The 12,801-nt window shown below is 41.3% G+C and overlaps 1 protein-coding gene across 1 annotated transcript in view; it reads right to left on the bottom strand.

Moving 5' to 3' along the window:
• The window catches only part of LOC126260279 (Down syndrome cell adhesion molecule-like protein Dscam2), an 81,850-nt gene that overhangs the window by 46,813 nt on the left and 22,236 nt on the right, over positions 1-12,801 (bottom strand). Inside the window, exons 6-7 of the mRNA XM_049957605.1 lie at positions 11,496-11,681; positions 4,573-4,866 (exon numbers count right to left, since the gene is read on the bottom strand). Of these exons, the coding sequence (XP_049813562.1) occupies positions 4,573-4,866; positions 11,496-11,681 (480 nt within the window). The remainder of the gene's footprint in view (positions 1-4,572; positions 4,867-11,495; positions 11,682-12,801) is intronic.

Raw genomic sequence — 12,801 nt, forward strand, 5'->3', positions numbered from 1 at the left:
GTTGATTTCCTTCATAACCAAATATGGTACTAACTCTTAGTCATAATAGCTACTGTTGAGTTGTCTGGGGGACTTTAATGATCCATGTCATAATTCCTCCACAATATTTCAGGAAACAGACTCGTTGCCACCTTCAGATGGCCCCTGATGACTGCTCCTCTGCTCTTGTCGGTATACTATATACACTGGCTGTTACCCTCTCCTATCACTGTCCTTGTGACAGCTGCTCCAGACTCTGGTCAGTGTCCCAGTTACTGCTGTAGGGTGCAGACCTCACTGTAGTGGAACATGATTCTTTTTGATATCCCATGCAAGGTTCCATGCCTGACTCGGTAGTAGGCCACTGACTCAGTAGTAGACCACTATCTTGGTTGATTAAAGCATCGTAAACCCACGTTTCAGTGGCCTCCTTAATAATCCAATCCCAGAAGGAGGAAGATTGCATAAGTATTTTGGTGTTGTTATAATCTATAGTACATGGATCAAATCGTGAAAGATGTGGGATGTAACACCTATAAAGAAATGAAGAGAAAAGCTGAAAGATGCACAGAATGGAGACAAGCTGCCATTGTAGCTGTTGCAAACCAATCGTTGGATTGACCACTACAGAAGAAGAAGAAGAAGAAGAAGAAGAAGAAGAAGATAATCTATAGTACAGCCATTCTTACACTGTGGTTGGCAATGGCTGATATGGTGGCCTGGCGTAATTCATTGTGGCATACATGTTCATGGCACCTCTCTTATGTAGTGCATACAGTTTCCCTAGTGCTTTGCTGCACTGACTGGGGATTTGTAGACCCTCAGTTTTTGGAGGCCTATATCATCCTTTACTGAAACTAGTAGTGTAAAGGTTTTCTGGGGTGGGCAAAATACCCATTTACCATTTGTCATTCCAAGATTCTGCCAACTTTTCTATAGGTACTGCCAACAAATGGGTGTGTGCTAGTGATTTGTGCTCTTCTTTTCCTTCTTGCATAGGTAACTGCTGTTCTCTAGGTAACCACACATCTTAGCTCCTTGCTGCTCTGGCCATTCTTCAAATTGTCATCTCCAGGTGCTTCAGCTAAGTTGGAAGGCTGTCTTGTTCGCAGATGGATCGCATCCTGTGAGCAAGTGTGAATAAAATGCCTTCATACAGGGAGTTGTAGTGGCCACTGGAGGCATGTAGATACCGACCAGTGTGTGTAGGTATTCTGTAACACAATGTGTTGGTTTTTGTTGGGCTTGCTCTGTGGCCTTCTCCTCAAAATCTTCCACAAACAAATTTGCTCAGTTGGTGAGAGAGGACACCCCATGGCCATGCTGTCCACCTGCTGGTGATGAATTTCTTACTTATTAGTTAGATGTAGTCATTTAATGGTACTGGTGAAGATGGATACTGTGTCAAAACTCCCCAACAAGCAATTATCGTTGAGGCAAAGTTCTTGTAATGTTGTACAAAGTGAATGGATTTGCTGATGTGATGTCCACATTTTCCTGCAGGTGGTCTCAGAAGAGTCATCAGCTGTTGGGCCAAGCCGTATCTTGCTGGTCCCGTATTGCTATCTGTGGGGCACAGCGGAATGCTCTCTTTGTGGACCTTTGACAGTCATCATGGTGCAACTGCTCAAGATCAAATATTCTTGACAGTTTTCACATCAAAGGTACTGTGAAGAAGTTCAATATTTTTCTCTGGAGGCAACTTGTCAGATCTCCTTCTGTCTTTCTGTATGGTGAGGTCCCCACCCAACAGCGATAGCATGTGCTGGAGACCAGAGTTTGGAGCAAGATGCTGTTATCCAGCTTCCCGCTGTCACCATTTACAGCGGCAGCCACACAGATAGCAATAGTAGTAGAGTGGAGGAGGGTAACAACCAGCATATATACCAGGTGGTTATAATTAAACTTTCCCTATTTAACACATTATAACAAGGAAACTAATTACTGTATGAGTACCAAATTTGGTAGCATAAATGTCAAGGATATAGGGAAGGGAAATAATGCAGAATCAATTCAACTGAAACACTTTTGATGAGCTGCTACAGTACACCATACAATTACATACCAGAATCATTACTGCTACAAAAGGGGCTCAATATGGCGCCAATCAGTGTCTAGAAGAGTCTGAAAGTGCAGGATTACATTCTGCATAGCACAACAAAGTATGTCCGTAGCTATGCTGGCTACCTCTCTTGATATGCTACGCTTCAGATCAGCACATGTGTGAATGTTCCCCTGGTAAACCCTATTCTTCCTGTAGCTCAAAAACCAGAAATCACAGAGAGTGAGATCAGGTGATCATGCTGGACAAGCATTTGGAAATGATTGGCTGATAATTCGATCATTTCCAAATGTGTTTTGGGAAAGCAGGTGAACTTCATGAGTGATGTGTGGTGGATCCCCACCTTGTATGAAAACTGTTGAGTTCAATGCATCTCTCTCCTGTAGGGTGTATGACATGCTGGTGAAGCACCTCACAGTAATGCTGGCCAGTCACACTGCACATCTTTGGTTCTTGAGTCTTTGGTCCTTAAGTGCCAACCTGTTTAAAAAAAAGAGGACTAATGATGAATGTAGCCATGAAGCCGCACCATATGGTGACACATTCACCATACAGAGGAACTTCATGCACAGTGACTGGAGATGAAGATCCCCCACACTCAGCAATTCTGTGTGTTCACCTCACCCATCAGAGAAAAATGAGCATCTCTCTGTAGGACGGTCTAAGGCCAGCCCTCATCAACTTGAATCCTTGTGAGAAAGTGGAGAGTGAATGTAGCATGTTGTTGTGTATCCTGTGGTGCAAACTGCTGTATGATATGGATCTTGTAGGACACCATTTGAGAAATGTTCAAAGCACCTTCTGTACAGCGGACCATGGGATGTTCAACTGTCATGACACAGCATGTGCACTCCCTGATGATTGGGAATTGCGCACAGCATTATCTGCCATGGCAACAGCGATTTCATCAACCACCTATGGTGCAAACGGTCATGGGCCTCTTCCCGGCATGACACCCAGTTCTCCAGTTGATTCAAACTACTTCATCATGTTCTGCACAGCAGGTGGAGAAAGAGGAACCTTCTGTAATCCTTTCAGCTGGTGATAATCTGGAAGTGCAACTGCAGAATTACTATTGTTTTGCTAATAGAACTGACCAATAATGCCCTGCTCTCTTTGTCCAAGCTCGTGTTGATACGTCAAAAAGTGCACTGCAACTGGTCATTTGTGTGAGACTATGAATCAAGATGACTGATCACAGCACTTGGTGGCCATAGTTGGAACTGGACGGTGGTGCTGTGACACATGGAAATTGTGCACCCATACTCTGGACATTAATGCTACCAAGTTTCCATGTTATAACATATTAAACAGGGAATGTTTAATTATAACCACCTGGTACACTGCTGATACCAACAAGAGTGGGGCAACAGACATCAGGGACCACCTGACATGGCTATGACTTTGTCTGCAAAATATTGAGGAGGAATTACGATGTGACCTGAGCAGACACCCAAGAATTATACACTTGCTTCTTCTTCTCACTCTCTTCATATTCTTGGCATGTAAGTGCTAGGTGGTGCTATGCAAAAAAGTAAAGTTCATAAATTGGGCTTAGAAACCCTCTGGTGATTAAAATTTATTCACTTAGAGCCATATCAATTTGCTTTGTGTGAGCAGATGCTTCTCAGACTGTTGTGGCACACTCTCTAGGTACAAAAACAAGGTTAGAGCTGTTTTGCATTAATCTGCTGGCTGTGTTCCAAAAAGTGAACCTCTCATATTTTTTATGATGTTATTACCTGGACTTATTTTTCCCTTTTAAGCTCATGGTGGTGCAGTATCTGCTCTAATTTCTCCGCTAGATCTTATAGGTGGCCATAATGCACTATGATGAGTCCTTCCCATTCAACGTTTAGGTATTTCCTTGCTTCTTAATTTCATAAGAGAAAAGCACTCTTTTGGTTTGTACTTGATTCAGGCTTTAGATGATTTGCCTTATGGTAAGGACAGCACATCTAAAGAGCTGCTGATAAAGTCTTTCCAACGTCTTCAAAACTCCTTCTTTGGTCATAACTGACAGCATTGTCTGCATATAAATTTTCTTTGATATGCCGGGATTAGAAGATAATTGCTACAGTTGCATGTCTGGTTGTAGGAGCAAGATCACACTGCCTTTTAGCATAGCACTCTTTGGTTTCCCCTGTGACTCTTCTTTTACCTTGGCGAGGGGCATATAATCTTTGACTTGAAATAGGGTTCATGACAATACTGGTGATATAAAAATCCTTCTTAATATTGTATAGTTTGCCAAGAAGTTTCTGGTGATTAACTGTATATCAAGTTGCTGCTAAATCACAATTCTTTCTCTGTTGTAAGCTTATACCTGTGCTCCAATACTGTGTAAGACTCAATGATGATAATCTCGAGTTTTTCTTGTTCCTTCTGTAATTTGTTCCCATTTCCCTACCAGAGTTACATAAAAACAGCACTGGAGATTTTACTTTCTTGTGTTCTAAATAAGTATTAGTGACTAATTAAGAGTGATATTTCAGCTGAGTAAATTAAACAGAAATCCATACAAGACTTACCTCCGGCACTGAAAGATGTTATGAAATCATACAGGGATACAGTTGAGCCTGCACTATTGTGTGCAGTAATTCGCAGCTGATACTCTGTCTCAGGATTAAGATCAAGGATAGAAAATTTCTCTTCTGTGTACTTCAAATTATTCGTGACGAGTGTCCATTTCTTGTCAGATTTCAGTTTATATTCTACTACCAGTGTTGTTATGGGACATCCTCCAGTGTCCCATGTCCTTACATTCAGATGTATAAAAGTAGAATTGATTACCAAAAACTCATCTTTGTTTGGAGCAACTGGAGCTGTAACATACATATAATGCAGAGTACATGGTCAAATTATTTAAAGAGATTAAGTTGAGTTTGGTAACTAAATTATACAGTATATGTTGATGAAGCTGCTCAGAAGTAGTTGTGGTACAGTTAATATTCAAACATACATTAAAAATAAGTAGTTTTTATTCAAATTATTTCTTCTGAGGTCAAAAATTGTTTACTGAGCTTGAATTCAAGAGCCACAGAGTGCGAACTGGCATCTCATAGCATTCCAGATGTATTCCATCGGGTTCGGATCAAGTGAATTTGGTGACCAAGACGTCAATGTGAATTCACTATAATGCACCTCGAACCACTGCAGCACAATTCTAGGCTTATGATGTGAATGGTTATCCTGCTGGAAGATGCCATTGCCACTGGGGAAAACATCAAACATGAAGAGATGAACATGGTACACAATAATGTTCATGTAGTCCACAGCTGTCATGGTTCATTCAGTTACTACCACAAATCCCACATAATTCTAGAAGGAAAGGTTGCTTTAACAGATACACTCCTGGAAATTGAAATAAGAACACCGTGAATTCATTGTCCCAGGAAGGGGAAACTTTATTTACACATTCCTGGGGTCAGATACATCACATGATCACACTGACAGAACCACAGGCACATAGACACAGGCAACAGAGCATGCACAATGTCGGCACTAGTACAGTGTATATCCACCTTTCGCAGCAATGCTGGCTGCTATTCTCCCATGGAGACGATCGTAGAGATGCTGGATGTAGTCCTGTGGAACGGCTTGCCATGCCATTTCCACCTGGTGCCTCAGTTGGACCAGCGTTCGTGCTGGACGTGCAGACCGCGTCAGACGACGCTTCATCCAGTCCCAAACATGCTCAATGGGGGACAGATCCGGAGATCTTGCTGGCCAGGGTAGTTGACTTACACCTTCTAGAGCACGTTGGGTGACACGGGATACATGCGGACGTGCATTGTCCTGTTGGAACAGCAAGTTCCCTTGCCGGTCTAGGAATGGTAGAACGATGGGTTCGATGACGGTTTGGATGTACCGTGCACTATTCAGTGTCCCCTCGACGATCACCAGTGGTGTACGGCCAGTGTAGGAGATCGCTCCCCACACCATGATGCCGGGTGTTGGCCCTGTGTGCCTCGGTCGTATGCAGTCCTGATTGTGGCGCTCACCTGCACGGCGCCAAACACGCATACGACCATCATTGGCACCAAGGCAGAAGCGACTCTCATCGCTGAAGACGACACGTCTCCATTCGTCCCTCCATTCACGCCTGTCGCGACACCACTGGAGGCGGGCTGCACGATGTTGGGGCGTGAGCGGAAGACGGCCTAACGGTGTGCGGGACCGTAGCCCAGCTTCATGGAGACGGTTGCGAATGGTCCTCGCCGATACCCCAGGAGCAACAGTGTCCCTAATTTGCTGGGAAGTGGCGGTGCGGTCCCCTACGGCACTGCGTAGGAACCTACGGTCTTGGCGTGCATCCGTGCGTCGCTGCGGTCCGGTCCCAGGTCGACGGGCACGTGCACCTTCCGCTGACCACTGGCGACAACATCGATGTACTGTGGAGACCTCACGCCCCACGTGTTGAGCAATTCGGCGGTACGTCCACCCGGCCTCCCGCATGCCCACTATACGCCCTCGCTCAAAGTCCGTCAACTGCACATACGGTTCACGTCCACGCTGTCGCGGCATGCTACCAGTGTTAAAGACTGCGATGGAGCTCCGTATGCCACGGCAAACTGGCTGACACTGACGGCGGCGGTGCACAAATGCTGCGCAGCTAGCACCATTCAACGGCCAACACCGCGGTTCCTGGTGTGTCTGCTGTGCCGTGCGTGTGATCATTGCTTGTACAGCCCTCTCGCAGTGTCCGGAGCAAGTATGGTGGGTCTGACACACCGGTGTCAATGTGTTCTTTTTTCCATTTCCAGGAGTGTATGTCATTGGTGCAATGCTGAATTATGTGAGATCTATTCAAAAAGAAACCAAATTTTTGAAACAGCATGCCAACAAGCAGAGAGAGCACGCTGCAGCTACTGACACACCTAGTGACAGATTTAGACAACAAACTGCCATTTGCCTCATGTCACTCAGACAATTAGCAAGCAAACCATAGCTGCTGAAGTAAGCACTTGTTAGGTCTGCTCATCAGATTAATACAATGAAGGAGCTTGATGAACAATGTGTCTGTGAAATTCTGCTACAAACTTGGGAAAACTTTCACAGAGACATTTAAAACGCTTAGCCAAGCATACGGGTGGACTGTATGAGTCACACGCAGGGCTACGAGTGGTTTAAACGTTTTCAAAAGAGCAGAAGTTGGTCTGTGATGATTACAAGTCTGGACATCCTTCCACATCAACAGGTGATGGCCATGTGGATAGTGTTCATGCTGTGATTTGTAGAAATTGTCGTTTAACTGTTCAGGAAGTTGCTGAGGAGGTGGGCTTCAGTGTAGGATTATGCCATCAAATTTTGAGCAAAAAACTTTAGATGCATCTGTTCAGTGCAAAATTTGTACTGTGTTTGTTAACTGAAGATCAGAAACAGACCTATGTTGAAATGTGTGAGGAACTGCTTGCCACAGTTGATGACAATGAAAACTTTCCAGGTGATGAGACATGGGTGTATGGCTATGATGCTGAAATGAAGTTGCTGTCGTTGCAGTGGGTGGACGAAGCATTACCTCGTCCAAAAAAAGCACACATGAGTCAGTGGAAGATCAAGGTGATGTTGGTAGTGTTTTTGGACTACAAAGGTATTATCCATAATGAATTTGTGTGGCGTGGTCAGAAGGTAAACAAGGACGTCTACAAGGGAATCCTAGTACCAAGAGGGATGCTGTGTGCAGGAAGAGGCCTGAATTGTGGGAAAACCAGAGTTGGATGTTGCATCGTGACAATGTGGCAGCTCACTCCTTGTCTGCAGCTATCTAGCACAACACCACATTCCAGTTGTGCCCCATCCACTGTATTCTCCTGACCTAGCCCCAGCAGACATTTTCTTGTTTCCCAAACTGAAAAACACTTTGAAAGGATGTCATTTCCAAACCACAGAGGTGATACAAGGCAATGTGATGAGAAACCTGCACACCATCCCACAAGATGTGATCCAGGAGGTGTTCCAAAACTGGAAGAAATGATGGGAATGGTATATTGCCAGTGGAGGGAACTATTTTTAAGGGGACAATGCTTAAAATTTTGTACAATAAGCAATAAAGCCGATACAGCGAAAGTTCAGTTTCTTTTTGAACACACCTCATATGTATTCATTCATAAAATAAATAAATCTAGCTCTGTAGATTCCAACACATGGGAGAACCCTCAGAGATGACTGTAAGTGCTCAGTAACCACCTTCTTTTCCAGTTGTCCTACCTATGTACAGGACTAATAACAAATACTCAAATAGTCCAACATATCAGACCAATACAGGCCTTCTCACACCCACTAAGACCCACATTGTCTTCAATGAAAGCCTGGAGGATATTTACACTTGTACTAGGGCTTAAAGCTCTTGAAATTTTTTGGGAACTACTGACAATATAGAAACGAGTAGTATTTATGAAAATGTGTTGTTTTTGGATGTTTGTTCATAGGTGCAGATCAAAATGTGTACCAAATATGTTTACAGAGTACCTATTTGGGCAACCTAATGGTCAGTGACAAAGCTCTTTTTGTAAATGTCCCAGAACTTAAGTGGCTTGAATTATGTGTACTAGTACCCTCGATTTTTCACAGCATGAGATGGGCGATGAATTTTCTATGTCTGAAGGTGAAGGAACCACAGGAAAATCAATGTTGTATTTTCTGGAACATGCAGAAAGTGTTGCAACTGTGTTATAAAGGGACTGTAAAAATCAACACAGATGGTAATTTAAATACCAGTTATGGGTTATAACTGTGCAATGTGCAAAGTGTGCAATGTTCAATGTGGCATCAGCACTACTAAAATCACATCAACTACTGAGGACAGTGAAAAAAAAAAAAAAATCCTACATTGCGCTTGCATAACACCTTTCAACACTTTCTGTTAGGAGGTTGTTGGAGCAAATACCATGTCATAAATACAACTAAAAACATACTGGGTGCAAGTTAAAACATAGGTTATAATTGTGACACTGCTATGGCAGACTGGTTTTTTAGGTAACATTAGTATTATTTCCCACAGTTAGAAATCAGCATTAATTTGCAATAAAAGCAACAGGATACATATAAGTAAAATCAAAAGTTCTTGGTTATAGAATGTAAACTGAATTGCTTTGTCCAGAAAAAGATAACGAAGATAATAAATACGGAAAACTTGATAATCATTCTGCCTGAGATACCACAACCACACAATGCTACTTTCACATGGTTACATAAACAAACACAATAATGGTTGTTAACATTTATGATTCTCACAGCACAAAAAATCTGTGTGTGAAAGTACTCAGTATTATCTACAAAAGTTAAAAATGCAGTGGGATAATATGTGCACACAGTATAAAAATGTAAAAATAGAAACCTTCAGTTTTGTACCAAATTTATCCAATTCTGTCACTAGTAATTTCACTATTTATTTTCTTTTATTATTTTTGTCACTCCTGTCAGTCCAAAAAGTTTCAAGACTGATTAATAAAAAAAAACAAAAAAACTTGAAGATGATGGTTTTAATACTTCAGTTGTTCTACATAGTTGCCCCCCCCCCCCCCCCCCTACTTGAGTACAATGCTTAGAACATTCATACAACCATGTGAAACTGCCAGAAAAGAATTTGTTTGAGATATCATTCAACTTGCATGTCATAATGGCTTCAATGTCGATTATGCCATCAAAATTTTGACCTTTCATTCAATTTCTGAACTTTGTTTTATTGACAATGCCAAGTCTCACCACCCATTATGATCTTTTTCAGAAAAGAATTGTCCACACTTTGAATTTCAATCAGGACGCAGCAGATGTCCATGTGTTGTTTTTGATGAGGAGTCAATTTGCGTGGAATGAACTATGTGTACTCTTTTATCTTCTTCATAACATCATGGAGTATGTCTTGAACACTTGATTTTTGAGACAACATTGAAACACTATGGTCATACATCCACTACTTACCACTGACAGTTGAAAACAAATTGGTCAAAGGCAAATCTGTTGTTTACAATAATTCAAGCTGCCACCACAGTTATTGCACTGATGTCACTAATATGCCAGAAATAAAATCAGTCTTGGAACTTTTTGGGTGGATAGTGTATTTCATCACTATGCTTCTCAGTTGTGTTCTATTCTATTTAATTCTTGCTGTAATATGATGTGAAAAACAGTGTGTTAAGTTTTACTGTTTTTTAGGTAAAATATTTCACAATTTCCTTGTCTTTTGCACATCAATATTATACCAAAAACTGTGTCTGTCCACTGACTGATTCTCATTCTGAACATGAAACTGTGCATTTGAAATCAAATAAATGCCATGTACATAGTGTTTCATATACGAAACAATTGTTGTATCCAGCGCTGCATGGAAACTAATACAGAATAAGCAGGTCCCTTTGCTGCATAAGTTATGACCCGTTCCTTGGACTCTGACAAGTGGCATATTGACTTTAGCCAAATTAGACAACTGAGGAGGGGCATTAGAAAGAAATCTGTGAGTTGCCATTCCAGCCCAGTGCCTTAGCAGCATCTATTTACAGAGATGTGCACAAAATCAAACCAGAACCATATGAAATAACAATAGTGCATTTACTCACAAATCTGTTGCTCAACATGACTAATGCAACATGCTACTGCAGTTTGGGGGGACGGAGAGGCTGATTGATCACAAAATGCTCTTTCCTTCTCATGAACCATGCTGCATTTATTAGAGTATATGAACTTGCAGAAAAACTGAAGCTGCAGTTCTGCAAATTCTTAAAAGTAACATAAAGATGTGAAAACAGGAGTGTGGTGTGCAATTAGTGCAGCAGAAGTTATCTGACTGATCTTTTTCAACCAAACCATAACTTCTGATAGGTAAGTAAACAGTATACTGCAATCTCTTTTCAGGGAATTAATGACTATCAAAATAACCTATGGAGGTGTTGAGTGGCAGACAGACTAAGCTTTGTTTACTATTAAATGTGCCTTTTTGCTGCTCAGTGCCTCCTCTAAGTGGTGAGTAACAGTCTCTGCTAATTCATGCTGTTATTATTCCAACCTTAGGTTTTCCATTGTCTGAAATGACCTGTAGTTATTTAATGCAGGATAATCCAAGAGCACATCCTGCCACTGTATCTGTGACAACTTTACAAGGTGTTTTTGATGGCAGGAACTTTCCTCATAATAAGGTCACACACTCTGTGACTCCCAAGTGGTTAACAGTGCAACAATTTTCTCAGTCTCCTTTCCAAGAGCAATCCTATTTCTTCTACTTCATCAAAAGCTGAGACACTACCCTGTCAGAATCCAAGGAATAGGCCAGAGAATGTGGTAGTTAGAACCTGACTCCTGGTATCAAGTCCCATGCAACAATGGACGTAGTGTTTACATCATGCATGAAATACCATGTATTTATACTGCCTACCATATTGTACATGTGTTGTTGCTGAACATATAAAGGCAAATGAACTATTAAAAACTATTTCTATGCTAGTTTCAAATTACTTGCCTTTTCCTTGTGTGTAAGCAAACAGAGTATCTGTGGGGTTGCTGTGTCCAGCTTGATTGAAAGCCTGAATATAAAGCTGATACTTGGAGCCACACTGGAGGTTCTCTAGATTAAAGTGGTTGTCTTCAGCATGCAGGATCATTTTTTCCCATTCACCAAATTCTCGTTTGAAATGTAAGCTATAACCTGAAAATAAAGTTATATTGAACATCAAAAAGATGGTTTGAATCTACTATGCTCAAGTTTTTACTAACAACAGGATCAGAAAAAAGAGGGGGAGTAAACTAGCTTGTGACAAACAGCATCAGCTTTGCAGTAGTCTTCCTAACAAACCTTACCCACTCATTGTAACAAAGAACAGTGTGGAAGGAACTAAAAATAGGAAAGGCAACTTCTAAGTGGTATTAAAATACAGATTTTTTTTCTGAAATTGATGGTATAAGTAAGCCAATCAAGAGGTTCTATTCTGTGCATTACAAAGAGACGACTGAATACATCCTCATAACATTAGTACTTCTAAGGTCTCAGCATGTTCTATTGGTTTAGAAAGTATTAATGATAACTACACTATGATGACAAATTGTGAAGCGTATTAAATGAAACAATTAAAATAAAATCCATATAATTTCTGTTCACCCTTAAATAAATTCCCATGTCATTTTCAAAACAATGGACTATATTTTAGCATGAATTTGTGGCTTTAATGCCGTAGTTCTCTCAATAAGCGAAATTCGTTCAAATACACATCTTTATTATTCATTTTTAGCTCTTGGGGTGTAGAATGAATTAAGATCCCTTTAATACAGTATTGCATGCCTACAGGCTGTGGTTACATTAATTATTCATTAGCATTAATTTCTCTAACAGGCAGTATCTTCTCTTGATCTGAGGTCACAAATGGCTTTTCTGCAGAGTTATTCTAAATGCAATGTTCCCACCGTATCAAAAGACAGCAGCCCATGCAAAAACGTCAAGCACATACAAGTGAGAAATTCAAGATGTGGCTTCCCTGTATAAGAGTTTAATTAACTCAAGTCCTGTTACTGCTTCTTTTGACAAAGACAGCTCCGATTCCTTCTCCTGCCCTGAAATTAGATCATTGATAAAATTTGTATAATTGACATGGCACCCATTTAAATTCATTGTCAACTCTGTTTAGTATATGGACACAACATCATGAGCATACAGCAGCTGTATTGTTAGTGCACGATATTATCCAGAGCTGTCAAACTGTTCACAGGGAAGAGTGCAATAGGTAGCCATTGTTCATCAGTGAGGACGTTGTTGAGCAGTTGCTACTTGCACT

Source organism: Schistocerca nitens, chromosome 5, assembly GCF_023898315.1.
Source record: "Schistocerca nitens isolate TAMUIC-IGC-003100 chromosome 5, iqSchNite1.1, whole genome shotgun sequence".
NCBI classification, from domain to species: domain Eukaryota; kingdom Metazoa; phylum Arthropoda; class Insecta; order Orthoptera; family Acrididae; genus Schistocerca; species Schistocerca nitens.